Here is a 16,846-nt window from a genome sequence, read left to right as displayed (position 1 = left end):
GCATTGGAACAAGCTAGAGCCTGAGATTTTCCAGGCAGCATGGTCCACAGGTTAGGAATACTGCTTCCTGATTCTAGGGGCCTTTAATTTTGGGCAACAGCAAAAGGAAGGGTTGGTTGGCCCCTAGAGATGAAGTATGGTACAATCTTCACCTTCTGGGGTTCCAGCAAGGGCTCAGAGTTGGCAAGAGACAGAAAAGCAGAGTCCCAACACAAGGCAGGTGGAAACTCAGAGGGCTTGCTCAACCTTCTGGTTCTGGTGTTTGTGGGGCCTCTACATCATCTATGCCCACAATTAATCTGAGCCTTTCCAGTAATAGGAAACTCACTTCTGCAGCATCTCACAAAGCTGGATAACCTTTCTAATTGTAACCCTCCCCAAGAGTCTCATCTCAACCACCAACACAGCTTTCCTCCAGTCCAGGCCTCTGAAGAACCTCTGAGTTAGAGATAGACCTCTTTACAGCGTGGGGTTCTTGTTTTGGATCTTCTGTAACTTAGAGATCTTCTTCCTCTGTAGGTCTTTTTGTCAACAGATATTCTTGTCCAGTTGTCCTCCAACCATCACTGTCCCTTAGAATTAGAGACTTAAAGAATCCTGATGCCCAAACCTCACTAAATCGTACTCTCTGGGGGTAGAACCAAAGCACTGGTATTTTTAAAGCTCTCCAGGTGATTCCACTGTATAGCCAAGGTTGAGAACCACTGTCTTGCTCCCTGAACCTGGTCAACTTCTTGGGGTTTATGCTATGGAATCAAGCATCCTAGATTTGAATCTTGCCTCTACCACTTGGGCAATTTCTTGTGTTTTTGTTTTCTCATCTGTTATATAGGGATAATAGTATCTACCTCAAAGAGCTGTTGAACCAGCTACATGAGAACACATGTAGGTCAAGAATAGTCTCTGGCATATAGTAAGTGTTCTATAAAATTTAGTAAGTGTTATATAAAATTTAACTCATGTGCCTAGGACAGGGCCTAGCGAATGTTGACATAATATTTGTGCACTTGCCATAAGATAGGCATTGTTCTATGCACTTTATTTTTGTTGCGTTGAAGATCTCGTATAAGAAAAATTATGTAAATAAAATGCGTCTTCAGAACCTCTTTACCTGGTAGGGTCTATTGTTTCAAACTACCCATTTAACTCATACCCTAGTGAACTCTCTGAACCCCTTATCATCCCACGTGTTTTCTTGCCTCCCATGAAAATCTCCTTAAGAATTCTACAGAAGATGTGTACCCTTAAAAGTATCCAACATGACTAAATTAAGAGATCATCAATGGTCAATTCAATATGTTTTGTTGCCTCTTGTTAAGTCTAGTGCCTATTAATGAGCTAGGCATTTAAGAGATGCCTAGTAAATTGTTTGTGGCATGACTAAACTAATGAACCTGGTAAAAGACTACGCTAATGTATTTTTGCAGAAGAGATGGAGAAAGACTGAATTCACATGAATGGTGGGGATGCTGAGAAAAGGGTTCTACAAAGTACCTACTCTGTGCTAGGCACTTTTCACCATCATAAGAAGTGAATGTTCAGGTCATCTCTTGGTGTATAACAAATCACCCCAAACTTAGTCTCTTAAAGTGATAATTAGCTTGCTTGTGACTTTGTTCTTAGGTGATTACATAGCAGGAACAGCACCTCTTTGTTCTAAGACAGCTCGCCAGGGGGCTAGAGTATCCACTTTCAAAACAGTTCCTTCCTGGACTCCAGCCTTTATGGAACCACCCTAGTGGCATAGGCTCCTCACTCCCAGCCCCAGGCTGGCTCTGGGTTGGATGGGTTGGGATAGAAAACTCTTGCCATGAGAATATAGCTCTTCATCTCAGCCTCTCCACTCCCCATTCCAAAGGGAGACGTGTCTGTGCTTGGGGAGAAGCCAAGCAAAGCAAAAGATTTCAACAGCGAAAGGAGGAAACACACCCACTGAGGTTCTCATAGCAACATAATCACGCACAGGCAGCAGCCTATTCCGGTGGGAGCTTGTTTCAGCTCCCCTCCTCCCTGGTTAGTCACAGAAGGGATGCACAAGCAGAAGCAGTGCCGGGTGGGGGCAGAGTGTCGGACTGAAAGTCAGGAGGCTGGGGAGCTGGGTCCTCGGCTTGCTGATGGACCATGGACAAATGTCCTCCTCTGTCCAATCTTGGGGTCCTTATTTGTAAAATGAGAGGATTGGACCACAGAGCGGTGAGAATCGTTTCTTTTCTGATTTCCTTTGATTGCACAAACACCGAGACACTTTTGGTAGGGGATTAGATGTCTCTCAGAATCTTTTGTCTCTGAGAAGATGCCTAGAGAAAAAGGAATTCAATAGGGTAAAAGTCATCCTCCAGATTCACATCATTTGTTTCCCTACCACTCTCTGCACGTTGGCAGGATGTGAACGGGAAGAACGACTGGGTGTTGTCAAGGACTCTGCGCACTCACCCCCAGCTCTAACCCAGGTCTGTGTTCTGAGAAGGGAAAAGGTTAAGGAGGTTAAGGCCATATTTTTATTCAAGTTCTCTCACACACACATGCACACACACACAGTCTCATTAACTCAAGCCTCTTGCTACATTTTCATCCTTCTCATTCTTCATCCTCTCCTCTATCCCTCACTTCTCACCTCTACTTAGTGCAATGTATCCTCTCTTTCCCCGAGGACCAGATGATGGAGGCATATTTCGTACTGAGAAAGATTCTAGCCCTTTTCTTCAATGGACTCTGGGGTTAGTTGAGGACAGTCAGGCTCACACTTCCCAGTTATCAAAGGTGATGATAAAAGCAAATAGGGCATTTGGGAGGGACCTCCCCAAACAAGTACAGAGATGACGTGAAGACAGCCGGGTGCTCAGGCAGCATCTTCTAGGTCTCAGTCCCTGACTTGTAGGCTGAAAGCTTAAAAGTGCAGCTGCTTTAAGGAGTCAGCCTGAGTGTCCTGCTGCAAAGGGAGAGGCAGAGTGGGGTCCCCCGCTTTTGTTCTATCTCCCACTGCCCGACAGATGGCCAGTAAGACAGAGAAAAAGCAGCTCTCAAAGTGAAGACAGGAATGCATTGTATAAAAATTCACACCCCCTGCTGCCGCCTAAACTCCCTTAAAAAAGGATCAAGAGAATCCTGATGGGTGCGTGACATCCTCCCTCTCTCCCATAAAAGGGACTTCAAAATCTGGCGATGGTGGGGGAAGGGTGAGGAGGGAGAAGAGAAATGCGTGGGCAGGGGGCTGCCAGGGAAGACTGGAGTTGGGGGGGCGGCGGGCACTGCAGTCTCGCATTTGACTTTCTCCCACCCTCTTTCCCAAGCCACCCTGGCCGCCACCTTTGCCCCTGCCTCTCAGCCTGAAAGGGGCTTGGAGTCCCAAGGGCTTTGGGTACAGAGAATGGGAGAGAAGGATAAAGAATGACACCACACTTACCCCTAGAGTTGAAGGAGTTAAGGACCCTCCCCCATCCAGACACCCACCCTTTCATTCCCCAAACCATAATTCGCCAAGGAAGGATCCAGGAACTGGCAGAGGAGCGGGAGAGCTGGGGTGGGACGGGGTGGGTAGGGTGCGAGTTAACTGTGGCCCGGTCTCGCCCGGAGCTCGCCCTAGGTGGGAGCACGCGCACCGGGTCTGAGAACCTGCAAGAGCCTTGCCCGGCGCCTGCTTTCTCTGGGCCCCCAGCGCGGGCCTGGTCTCCGCGCAAGTTGTGCGCAGCGCCAGGGAGTGGAGGCGGCCAAGACCCTCGGAGACTAGGGGAGGGGGCGGGCCCGGGGGCGCTGGGGGCCCTCGGTCTGCGCCCAGCCGCCGCCTGCTCCACCGAACCTCCTACCCCGCCCCCACTCACCCGGCTCAGCCCCTAGGAGAGACGCGCAGGAAGCGTGTTGCTTCGCCCAGCGGATCGGCAGAAGTTGAGAGGAGTTGGCGGCTGCCTCTGGCCGGCCGGACTTTGCGAGCAGCCTGGAGAGGATCCGCGACCGCCGCCGCCGCCGCGGAGCCTTCAGGGCGGCTTCCCTCGCGCTTAGCCCGCAGCGCGGGTGGAGAGGGGCGGGGAGGGGGGTCGGGGGCACGAGAAGAACTTGAAACTGTGTGAAGGAATCCGGAGCAGATGAGAAAGGAGGAAAATAAAACAAAGTGGAGACTGCAGAACAGACTCCACTGTGGCTGACTGTGCCGGCTGACGCTCCAGCAGAGGGGCTGGGTTGGAATTTTTTCTCCCATTCTCTCGCTCTCTCTTTTAAAGCTACACCAGCTCTCTCTCTTTCTCTACTATCTCTGTATCACCAAATCCTTGCTGGCTCTTATGGGCATGAAACACTCCTCCCGCTGCCTGCTCCTAAGGAGGAAAATGGCGGAGAACGCGGCCGAGAACACCGAGGTAAGGAGGCGAGCGAGCAGGGGCTCTCGGAGACCCCGCCGCCCACCCGGACCACCGCGCCGCCGCCGCCGCCGCTCAGCACCGAGTGCCAAACTTTCCCCAGCTTCATCCCGCTTGCTTCTGCCGGCCTCCGTGTGTGTGTGTGTGTGTGTGCGCGTGTGTGTGTGTGTGTGTGCGCGTGTGTGTGTGTGTTGGTGGGGGGTGGGGGGGAAGTTCATGTCTCAGGTCCCCTCCCTCTTGAAAATGCAAAACAGTCACTCTCACCCCATCACCCTCTCCTGCCGCCCGCTGCTCCCTTCTCCTGCCCCCAAGTCCCAAACCCTGGGCAGCCGCGCTCCCCTGCCCTCTCCTTTGGGCTCCGTGAGGGCTCCCGGGTCCCGGCTTTGTGCAGAGCTGGGGTGGGTAATCCTGGGGCCAGGTCTGCTCCCTGCAGTGTCTTGACCATCTCCTGCCGCTGCCTCAGCTTTACCCTTCAAGCTCGAGTCGGTCCCCGAGCTCTCCGTCCCCGCAGCAGCGCGGAGAGCTCCCGGCCGCGGGGGCCGAGCCGGCGGGAGGGCTTGAGCACCTCCTACAGACCCTCCGGCCCAGATCTGGGCCAGAGAGAAGTCTGCAATCGTCAGATGTCAGAGCCGCCTCTGGGGCGCTTAACCCGGCAGGGCACACGGGCCGCGGCCACCTTCAGCACCAGGGACAGCGTCCGCCCCTGCCGCAGCCGAGCCTGCGCGGACTGTGGGGGCTGCGCGCCGCCGGCTGCAGTGAGAAACGGGTCTGCAGCCGCCCGTCCCGCAAGGGCTTTTGAGGAGGTCGCTGTAGCTCCGCAAATTGCGTTCTTGGCCCCCGCCTTCGGCGGCCTTTTTCTCTACTCTCCAGCTGGCCCTGAGCCGCAGAGAGCCCTGCTGGGCGTTGTGTCCCAAGACTCGAGGCTGTGATCCCTCGCCTCGCCCTGACCCCGCTGTCATTACAACAACCGGACTATTCCGTAGGCTCTGGGCACCTGTAGTCACGAAGGGGATCAGCGTGGGCAGGCCCCTTACCTTCCTGGAGAAACGGTGCGCCGAGGTGGGGGCGGAGTGGGGCATGTGTGTGAAGATCATCCCTTACTCAGTGGCAGGAAAAAGACACAGAGAGCAAACTCCCGGGCTCTATTAATAGCTGGGTGTCTGGTGGGGCTGCCGCACATTTCACATATGGTTACCCATATGCAGCGGGGGGCGGGGACGGGGGTGTGGCGCGGGGATTGTCCCTCTGTCTTGCCGGAATGCAAAAAGGTAGAGAGACCCTTCCTGGTCTTCTTCCCTTGAGGTCTTAACTCTGCTGCTAAAACCCCTGCCCCACCGCGTAGGCAGCAACGCTTTATCAATCCCCATCCTCTGAGAGACTAGAAGCAGCATGCATCTGGCAACTGTCGATTTCAAAACAAACACGCTCCGGGACTTGAAAGCAGTGGGGCATTCAGTAGCGAGTGCTGTCTCCTTGAGTTAGGGCAAAGCCTGCATGCCTGCCGTCCCCTCACCACTTCCTCCTCCCCAGCCCCCACCTGAGAGCAGACGTTCGGAATGATGTGCAGTGCGAGGCGGCTAGCCTCCCAGAAGAAAGCCATCCTTACCAGTCCCCTCACCCTCCGCGCTCTGATCGCCCACCCGCCGAAAGGGTTTCTAAAAATAGCCCAGGGTTTCAAGGCCGCGCTTCTGTGAAATGTGGAGCGAGCGGGCACGTAGCGGTCTCTGCCAGGTGGCTGGAGCCCTGGAAGCGAGAAGGCGCTCCCTCCCTGCATTTCCACCTCGCCCCACGCCCGGCTCATTTTTCTAAAAAAAAAAAAAGTTTTGGCTGGCCCCTTTGCCTCGTACCCCCGCTGCCGCTTGGGGTCTGGGTGCAGACCCCTGCCAGGTTCCGCAGTGTGCAGCGGCGGCTGCTGCGCTCTCCCAACCTCGGCGAGGGTTAAAGGCGTCCGGAGCAGGCAGAGCGCCGCGCGCCAGGCTATTTTTACTTGCTTCCCCCGCCGCTCCGCGCTCCCCCTTCTCAGCAGTTGCACATGCCAGCTCTGCTCAAGGCATCAATGAAAACAGCAGTAGGGGCGGCCGGGCTCCTGCGAACAACAACAAAACAAACAAACAAAAAACCACGTCGCGTGCGGGCCACCAAGGCAGTGCGGGGAGGGAAGCACCCAGCTGGGGCTCCTTGGAGGGGTGTGAGCCAGGTTGGCGGATCAGTTCTTAGCAACTTCCCTGCAGAAGGGGTAGAACCCAGACTTGGTCAAACGTGCCTAGCGGAGGCATCCAGGCAGCGTGACAATCACTTGGTTTCCCTCCAGGAACTGGCTGTTTTTGGAATAAGCCAGGACTAGAGCAGCACTTCCAAAAGTGGGGTGTTGTGGGCTTGCCTGCATTTATGGTGGATGAGAGCGGCAGGAGCACGCCTCCATGTGTGTCAGTGGGTGGTGCGGAGCGTGGTAGTGGTCCTAGTTCTGAATTGCACATCTCTTTATCAAGCGCCGGCTCTGTACCAGGAAAGCTAGGTACCATGAGGACCACCTGGTCCCTGCTCTGGAGGGGCTCACACTCTCATGGACAACTCTGATGGATAATCCTGTAGCCACCTTTTCCTTTTTGTTGTTTATCTCATTCCATCCTCACAACAATCCTGCGAGATAAGCAAAGATTAGTATTCATTTCTTATCCCCATTTTATAGTTGAGGACACCGAGGCTGAGGTCAAGCAGTAGCTGAAAGTCATCTGGTGGGTTAAGTCAGCCCTGAAACACAGATTGCCCCCACTTCTGATTCATTGCTGTTTGCCCTACCCTTGCTATTTCTAACAAGATGCCATGTGTGAATGGGAGTAGATGAGGAGTGGGCGGAGAGGAATACTTTGGAAGGGAGAGATGCAGTGATGGGGGTGGGCAAGGATGGGAGGAGGTATTCGTTCACAAGGTAAAGATACAGAGAGATACTCCAACCATTGGGCAGGAAGGGAGCAAGTGAAGAATAAAACTACTTACATTGTGACCAGAGCCTCCCTCCACAAAGTGAAGTAGCCAGCTAGGGCATGAGAGCATCAACTTCACATGCTTGCTGGGCACTATTGGCAATGGGTGGCCCCGGAGGCACTCTTCAACCACTCTGACCTCAGTTCCCTTCTCTGTTAACTTGAGCTGATTCTCCTCATGGAATAGGGCAGGTATGGGTGTAAGGAAATGCCAGGAGAGCCCCCGGCACATGACAAACACGCAGTAGTGTTAATTCCATGTATGCTTTCTCCTGATCACTCAGCTATGCTTCTCTTCCTCAGCTAAGGGAATCACCATTCTCCTGCCAGCCTCTTCTCCTTCTCCCCTGTTCCTTGGGTGTCATCAGAAACCTCCTCTGTGGCCTTCTGGAATATTTGCAAAGCCTCCAGTCCCACTCTCCTCTTCAGCCCATTGTCAGTGCCCAAGACAGGTCATCTCACCTCTGCCCTCACTAAGGCACTTGCCTCTGAACTGCTGGTCCTCTTCTCAAATCCAGCCTCATAATCCTACCGTACTGGATCAGCTTTTGGAAGCACAAATCTGCTCATGATCAGGCAGCTCTTTAAAAGCTTAGGAAGTTGTCCTATTGCCTACAGGACACTGAATAAAGCCCAGTTTCCTTAGCATGGTGCGCATAGCCCATTAATACCTGCATCATGCAAATCTCGGAAAAGACCTCTGACTGCATACCTGAATGCTTTTGTGCATGCTTTTCCCTCTGCCTGTGCCACTCTTTCCCTCTTCTCTCTGGAAAACAATCTTTTTCAACCTGCAAGACCCAGCTCAAATGTTACCTCCTCTGGGCAGGCTTCCCAGATCTGCCATTTATCCTCTCTCCCCAGGGAGGGTGATTACTCTTTCTTATGTGTTCCTAACGCCTGTCTCTCACTTTTCCTATTGCAAGATAATTGGCTTTTTGTGTGTCTATTTATATGTCTATTAGATAATGCACTTTTTTTTTTTTTTGAATATCCTGTTCTTAGTACTGGGCCTCACACACAGTAAGTAATAAATGTTAATAAATGTTGACTGAATTGATGTTTGTGATTGTAAACAAACTGTTGAGGCTTCTGGGCTTTAGTCACTCATGGCTTTCTGGAAATTGGGATTCCTATCTCCCACCACCCCACCCGTCTGCTGTACTTGTGTTGCTGTGGACTTTTGAAACTCAAAATGGGTAAATATTCTGGGAATCAAGGTGCTGAAGCCAGTCAAATCACGGGTACATTTTGGTTATTCATGTACCTATTCAATATTCAGTAATGATTGACTCTTACTATGGAGTAGTCATCTGAATAGCAGATAAATGGATTAATCACAATTCCTAACTATGAACCATGGGGGATAATGGACCCTCCTGAGCTACTGCTTGCTTTACTGATTCTTGGTGAAAGTCTGATGCATGATGCATTATTTATGGTGATGACTCCCTGATTAGGGTTTTATCATCTCAAAGAAGAGCCCCCAGGAGTCAGGAAACAGTTTTAGCAAAGAGTCACTTTGGAGACTTTTTTTTTTTTTTTTTTAATGTTCTGTTGACTTGCTGGCCCAGGGAGAGGGAATAATTACAGGTTGGAAAAAATCCTACAATGTGACAGTGAGATTAGGGGTTGCAGTGAGTTATGGGGATAACTGAGCTGACTTCTGGCATGGTGTATCTTGGTGGTTTTGGCTAATAGATCTTTCTCCTCAGGAAGGTGCTTTCAGCTGAAGAACGTGGCCCCATTATTACAGGGGTCAGGGAATTGAGGAAGAGGAAGAATCAGGCCCAGTTCTTTGAGGATGGTCTTCATCTATGTCTGTTTCTGCAGAGTGTGTACACTAACTAGTAGACTATGGAGACAGACTTCCTGGTTTTCAATGCAGCTCTGGACCTAGTAGATGTGTTGCTACACTGAGGAAGTTGCTTATCGTCTCTGGGCCTTTTAAGACTGCTGTGATGATGAAAAGGGTTAATTCATGCAAAGGAATTAGAACATTGCCTTCTACATGGTGAGTTCTCAATAAGCGTTTATGATTATTATCCTGTTAGCTTTTAGGAGTCTTGCCAAAAAAGTGCAAACTGAAAGTATTCTCCCACTTTCTCATTTCTGTAGCTGAAATGATCCATAAAGCCCCAGTCCATGTCACTTTTTCCTCCTTCTGCAAACACCGATTTCAGTCCTTAAGTGAGCTCAGGAGAATTAAGAAGATACCCACTTTTTTTTTTTTTTTTTTGCCTGGCGAATTTGGCTTTTCGGAGAGTCCTAAATTGGCTTTTGGCTGTCAAAGACGGTGAAACACAGCACTCCTGCCTCCAATTCAGGAGTGGGTTTCATTTCCTCTTTGCTAACTGCGACGTGAAGTGATTATCACATACCAGTGTGGAACATGCAAAAATCTGTAAAAACAGTCCTTACACCTTGGAGTCTACTCTGCCAGCAGGGGGAAAATGGGCAGCCTGAAAATATGTGAACAGCCAAGGTAATTGAAAGCAGCCTCTGTGTGTGAGAAGCAAGCAGGTGGTGCTGTTGTGAACTGGCTTAGTCACAAGATAGAGTGAGCACAGCCTAGAAGGGACCTCTGAAAGGTCATTCTGTCCATGCCTCTGTCTCTGAGAACCAAACCCAAGATGCATTGTTGGCCACTCGGTCTCTTGTTCAAAAGCTTCAGAGAAGGGAATTTCCCCAAACCCCTGCAGTGTCTCAGTAGTGGGAAGTTCTCCCTGACGTCTGAGCTCAAACTCTTCAATTGCAATCTGAGTCACCTTCGTTTATGTTATTCTGAAAAGAGATGAAAACTGGCTGGTTACCTTTCCATTTGGGGTTGTCCCACCCTTTTTACTAGTTTTTGTTCCAATTGATTCCAACCCCTTTTTCTGATATTCTGATATTAGACTTCTAATAGGAATAGCTAAGAGAGGAGTGTTTGAGATTTGCCTCTCCAGTATTATCCAGCCAAAATAGCCACTGGATATTTCACACATCAAATGTCTTTTCTTACTTCACTTGTTATAAGAATTCCCTCAAGCATCACAGTTTTTCCCATATTTGTAATGAGTAGCCCATAAGTAAAGATCTCTTTTTAAAGTGTAATTTTATATTGAGCAAACAGCTTGATGTGCATGTTTTCATAAAGTCATAGAATCTTAAAGCTGGGCGGAAACTCAAATCATTTAATCAGGAGATAGGAACTACTTGTCCAATATCACAGAGCTCTTCCGTGTTGGGGTCGAGACCCTGTGGACTCCTGGGTCTGTGCTCTTTAGACCTCCTTTAAACGTAGCATCTCATCTATTGTTTTTATTTTTTGTGCCAACTTTCTGGTATATCCTGATCTGTACTGTCTAAGACCAGTGTTTCTCTCCATAAGGTCTAGGAATCGTGCATAGTGAGAGCTCTCTCCTTCTTGTAGAACTTAAAACGCTCGCTTAATACATTGCATTGTGTGTAATGCTGTGAATTACATATATCCCCATTGCTGGATTAATAAACTGAAGCACAGAGAGTTACTGTTATTGGCTCAAAATCCCACAGCTGGTAAATGATGAGGCTGGAGCTCAAAGTCTGGTTTTCTAATCGCCAAAATGCTTTTTCTCATCCGCTAGGCTGTGAAGGCATGAGAAGAACCAGAGTAGAAACTTAAAATGTGAAGAGAAAGGGTGGAGAAATTAACAGGAGGAAGAATGTGGAATGGTGAATTTGGAAGAAACCTAGGAAGAGACACCAGCCCCGCCTTCCTTTTTCCAGGACTTCTTTTCTTGCTTCCACCGCCATCTTGCCATCCTCACTTTCACAGTCTCCAATACTATGCCGTGTGGGTGACAGGGGTCTGACATAATTGTGGCAGGGACAGCCGTCACCTCACTCTCCCTGTGCATCTAAACTATCCCTAGGCCTGGGTTCCTAGCTGGACCCAGTAGACAATGTACTGGTCTAACAAAGTATAGCTCTTTGGAAGCTTGACCCTAGGCCATCAGTCTTAGGTCTGGACTCTCATCCAGCTACTTTACTGGGATAAAATGAATACTGAAGGCTCTGGGACAGGCACTTTGCTTCTTAAAATTTATCTTTGTAGTTTCATCACCTGTGTTACCCTCCCAGGGCTGCTGTAATAAAATGCCACAAACTGGGTGGCTTTAACCCAAGAGAAATGTCTTCTTCCACAGTTCTGGAAGGCAGAAGTCTGAAATCCAGACACCAGCAGCGTTGGTTCCTCTCAAAGTCTTCATGGAGAATCTGTTCCTTGCCTTTCTTCTGGCTTCCCATGGTGGCCAACGATGCTCAGCATTCCTTGGCTGTAGACACATCACCTGGTCTCTGCCTTCATCTTCACAGGGCATTCTTTCCTGTGTGTGTCTATACATCTTCTTATAAGGACAACAGTCTTGTTGGATTAGGGGCCACTCTAATCCAATATGACTTCATCTTGATAACATCTGCAAAGACCCTATTTTAAATGAGGTCACAGTCACAGGTACTGGGGGTTTAGGACTTCAATGCATCTTTTTGGATGACACAATTCAACCCATGACGTTACCCAGCACAGTGCCTGCCATATAGCAAATGGCTGATGAATGGCCTCAGAAGAGTTGCAAAGTCCGAGAAAGTGATCTCTCTCCCTTATCCCTTTCCTGCTTCTCATTTAGCTGCACACTGTACCCACTGGCTTCCCAGGGTCTTTATCATGGCTTTTTCCTTGGGCAGTAGCAATCACTATAGCAAGAGTTACCGTTTTAACATACATATTAGCGTTGGGTGCCGTGTAAACTTTGTAAACATTGCCTTCTTTCATTTACTCAACAATATTACAAAGCAGCTCTTATTAATTCTGTTTTGCAATTAAGGAAATGGAAATTTTCAGAGTTTAATTATCCTGATGAACATTATGGAGCCAGTAAGTAGCAGAGCTGGAATGCTCTCTGCTGTTGACATGGCCTTCTTCCTCTCTTTTGTCCACACTCCCAACCCCAAGCTTGTCCTAACCTTTGCTCCACACCAGCTCCGACCCACCTGGAGATTTGGAAGATACACTTCCAGGTGTGGAAATGAGCCTGTAACTGACTGAAGCTTGTGGCTCTGTAATAGGCTCCCTGGGTTAGATCCCCTCATCCTCCCAGCGGTTTTGCTTTGTAGTTGTCAGAGGAATTACTTTAGTGGTAGACTTGGGCACTGATCAGCAACGTATTTGAAGGGCTATTCTGGAGGGTAGGAAGGACAATGAATAAGCCGTGTAGGCCACCGACTTCTCAGCCTGCAGCAGTTTTGTGTGGGGGTTAATTGTGTAGGCTCTGGGGTTAGCGTGGGGTTACTAGTTGGGTCCAAGCTCAACTCTGCTGCTTCCCAGCTTGTACCACTTACTGCAGTTACCTGTGTGTGGGACTCATCCCCTATGCTACGTATGGGTAATGGTGCATTATCCCATAGGGTTATCACAGGGACTAAGTGAGTTATTTCACATAAAGCACATGTCTGGCACATGGTAAATACTCGAGAAAGATTAGCTTTATCAGTAATCTGGGCTTACCCAACAGTGTATGAAAGGAGAACAGATAAGTACAGGGCCTTTTTGGTGACATTGTGGAATCGACACTGGGAGGGGTGAGAGCAGAGCAGTTGAGGGAAAGCACCTTTGATTCAGGGAATTCATTCTCGGGTCAGCTAGGTAGAGTCAAGAAAGCAGCTGAAGGCAGGGCTCTTTAGCTTCCCTGCCCAGAGGTCCACTGTGCCATGTGAAGGGCCCCAGTTATAGGAGGAACAGGGAGCCTTTGTGACCCACAGGCTGCCTGCCACTCTCCAGGCTCACTCTCAGCTTTGGGATGTAGAACTCAGGTGTTTGTCCACACCTATCAGATGAAAATGAAGCCTGATGGAGTTCCTACAGGTGTGAGGGAATTGGGGTATGGAAGAGAAGTGGTCATGCTCTACGGGAGGCTCCCTGGGGGTAGACAATGCTAACTCAGGCTTCTCTTGGGCTTGACGCCCCCTCAAGCCTTGCTCAGTTCCTACATGTTGATTACCGGACTGATTGGTGACTTTCCCCTGCGTTCCTACTGAGGGAAACTGAGGCATGGATAGGAGATAGGAGAGAGAGATGCCCAGGCTGACATGACACATTGGAGGTTTAATTATTGAGTTAAATTTCCTGTCTTCTTGGCACTAAATCCCACAGAATATAAGCTGTGTGAGTGGCACAGCTAAGGCCAAATGGGGCTAATGCCACTATAAAGGGAAGGCTGTTAACAAATTCCTCAATTAGGGCCCCATTTGTCACTCTATTGTGAAAGACCATCTCTTGTTAGCTAAAGTAAAGTGGTGGCCTTTCAAGCCTGGGTCTCCCAGAAAATGAAAGACTCTAATTCCCATAGTCACATTAAATTCAAGGATTTCATCTCTCTCTGACAAGCAGTTATGACAGTAATTCTCTGGGGAGGCTCAGTCAAAGAATTCCACAAACGATTATAGCCCATCAGAAGTGTAGATAGGGCCCTAATTAAGGCATGTTCTCTATTAACATGCATTAGTTCAGTTTTTGCCCACAGGTACATAGTAGAAAATTGATGACTACTCTTATTGAATGAGTCAGGAAAATAAACCTGTATATAGCACATGCTATTCCTTTTGTAAGAATTCTTTTTCTTCTCCTTTTTTTTTTTTTTTTTTTTTGAGATGGAGTCTCGCTCTGTCGCCCAGGCTGGAGAGCAGTGGTGCAGTCTCGGCTCACTGCAAGCTCCGCCTCCCGGGTTCATGCCATTCTCCCGCCTCAGCCTCCCGAGTAGCTGGGACTACAGGCGCCCGCCACCTCGCCCGGCTAGTTTTTTGTATTTTTTAGTAGAGACGGGGTTTCACCGTGTTAGCCAGGATGGTCTCGATCTCCTGACCTCGTGATCCGCCTGCCTCGGCCTCCCAAAGTGCTGGGATTATAGGCGTAAGCCACCGCGCCCGGCCTTTTTTTTTTTTTTTTTTTTGAGATAGAGTCTTGCCCTGTGGCCCAGGCTGGAGTGCAGCGGCGCGATCTCGGATCACTGCAACCTCCGCCTCCCGGGTTCATGCGATTCGCCGGCCTCAGCCTGCTGAGTGGCTGGGATTATAGGCGTGTGCCACCACGCCCTGCTAATTTTTGTATTCTTTCCCCTTTTTTCTCAAATTAAAGTTGTTGACCCAGAATGGTGTAGGGGGGAGTTTGGTAGTCAGATCTGATTTTGGATCTCACTTTCATCCCTGTGGGATTGTAAAACCCATTTCATAGGCTGGCCATGAGGATTAAATTTGATAATGGGATACGACATAAAGCTGGCAGATGTCTTCTTCTTTTTCCTACTGTTACAACTTTTAAGATTTTTTTTTTCTGCCCAGTTGTTGTTTCACTTTTAGGAGAAAATTTAGAGTTCAAAATGGGAATAGTCAACTCTGATGTTCGCTGAAAGTAGATACAAATGACCTATTCCAGACAGACTGCAAGGTGTCGCGATGTTTCTATGTGAGGATGTGCACACGCTTCTGAGTCAGTAGGTCCGTCATGCAGGAGAACACGCTCATCCACAAACATACACGTCCTGTGTGATTTATAGTTCATAATATGTGAGACATGAGGTACACATTTAATTACTGGCCTGGAGCTTCTGAGCTACACGCAGGGTCTGACATGTCAATGCGGGAGAGCGTGTTTCCTGTGAGAAACATGTTAAGGTGAGGCCGGGCGTGGGAATAGTTGAGGGAGAGTCTTGTAAAGACAGATCTGAGTTTTAGGGTCAGAGACGTTACGCAGCCTTGACTTTGCAGCTGATATGCTTCGTTGATTCTGTGACTTGTGGTGCTGTGGGCTTGTTCCGGGCAGGGTTGTGGTCGCCTTCTCTGCGTGCCGTCTCCAGGTGACCCCATCCGCTCTCTCAGCATCATGACCAGTTTCCATCCTCAGACTGCAGCCTACATCTCTCTTCTGAGATTGGCGTGGCGTGTCCGCCTGCCTGCAGGACATCTTCACTGAGATGTCATAGGCACCTCAGGTTCACTGGGTTGCCTCCAGAATCCTGCCCTCTTCCCAGCTCCTGCCGTTCTCACTTTTCTTAGTAATAAGTCACCAAAATCACAAGCCTGGACTCTGCTGTCTCCTTTCTCCACAACAAGACCTGGAGATTCTACATCTGAAATGTTTCTCCTCTTTGTGCTGAATCTGTCCTCCACATTCCAGGCCCACTGTGGCCGTCCTTGTTCGTGTCTCTTCACCTCTGAGCTGGATCTCTGCAGTGATCTTCTGGATGTTCTCTGCGCACCCTCCCTTTACTTGCTTGGTTCTCCTCTCACGGCAGCGTGAGTGCGCATTCTAGAATAGAAACCCGATAATGCTTCTCCCTTCCTTAAACCCCATCAGTGGCTTTTCCATTATTCTTAAGATCATGACCTACTCCTCACCCAGGCTCAGGAGCCCCTGTGTAATCAGGCCCCTGAGCCCTCTTCCATCCTCATTTCTTACAAGCCCTTCCGTCTGCTCCAGCCACACTCAGCTGCCTACCTCCCCTCCTCAATTCATTGCTCCTACTCTGTCTTCAGGTCTCAGTGTGGATGTCATTTCTTCCAAGAAGGCTTTCCTGCCACCACCTTCAGATCCAAGTCTCCTCCTATGTTATCCTATAGCACCAATGCCTGCTATCTCAGCATGTATCACCCTGTGCTTTACTTCCCTATTTCCTCATCTAGAAGTCAACCATCAACTTTGTGAGAGTAGACACTGTTCATGCTCTTCACCACTGAACCCCAGCATCTACCACGATAGCCGGTGCCTGCTAGTGACTTAAAACTGTTTGTTCAGTGAACTATCATTGGCCACATGTACCTTTCCTGTATGAAAAAAATGTTCTATGGATGCTAGCAATTAAATGAATATTTGTTGGTTCCCTTCCTGATTCACCGATTGAGGCTCTGTCAGTCACAGAGGATCCCATTAGAAGAGTATACCTCTGAGGTCAAAGCCACCGTCCACCTGACCGAAAGCAAGTCCGCAGTTAAGCTGTCCCAGTTAGATGTTCACTGCTGAAGAGCAAAGTCAGGCAAAGTCAGAGTTGCAGAGGTTTATAATCAATGCAAACTGAGTAAGAGGAGATTTTCGCATAGACAAGTGTAACCGGCACGACATAAGTCTCCGAAAGGGCTAGGGGAGGGAGGGCTTTGCCTGAGACAATCAAGAATGCCTTATGCTTAGGCAGTGGCAGCAGAGAGCCTGAAAAACCTTGCTTGAGGCAGGAGTGTTTTCGGGTTTGGAGCAGCCAATATATTTTCCCTGATCCACCATCACTGGCTGCTCTGAGCAGAAGATGCAGTGGGGGATGTTCTCAGACCAGAGATCTGAACGGTCCTGAGGCCAAGGCTCCTAATTGCGAGCACTCAGGGACCTGGGGTCCTGCTCTGGGGTGGGGTGGCTCTGCAGAGTGGACATGACCCCTGCTCCCAGCTTGGTCCAGGGGCCTTGTCTCATGTGTACTGTGGGTCCAACACAGCCATGCACTCTTCTATTTA

General features: G+C 49.4%; 1 protein-coding gene and 1 long non-coding RNA gene across 3 annotated transcripts in view; one reads left to right on the top strand and one right to left on the bottom strand.

The window, feature by feature from the left end:
- The window catches only part of PRMT8 (protein arginine methyltransferase 8), a 209,537-nt gene that overhangs the window by 106,623 nt on the left and 86,068 nt on the right, over positions 1-16,846 (top strand). The window contains exon 1 of one of the 2 annotated variants that reach the window (XM_025402040.1): positions 3,853-4,349. The exons of the other annotated variant lie outside the window; for it this stretch is intronic. Within the exon in view, the coding sequence (XP_025257825.1) occupies positions 4,275-4,349 (75 nt within the window). The 5' untranslated portion in view covers positions 3,853-4,274. Of the gene's footprint in view, positions 1-3,852; positions 4,350-16,846 lie in introns of those variants that run through there. 2 annotated transcript variants of the gene reach the window in all.
- On the bottom strand, positions 1,580-5,471 carry LOC112634507. The gene is made up of 2 exons (XR_003121783.1): positions 5,384-5,471; positions 1,580-2,297 (listed from the first exon to the last, which is right to left on the bottom strand). It is a non-coding gene; the product is annotated as an uncharacterized LOC112634507 (long non-coding RNA).

This window comes from Theropithecus gelada, chromosome 11 (genome assembly GCF_003255815.1).
Source record: "Theropithecus gelada isolate Dixy chromosome 11, Tgel_1.0, whole genome shotgun sequence".
NCBI lineage: Eukaryota > Metazoa > Chordata > Mammalia > Primates > Cercopithecidae > Theropithecus > Theropithecus gelada.
This window is presented reverse-complemented; position numbering and strand designations above follow the sequence as displayed.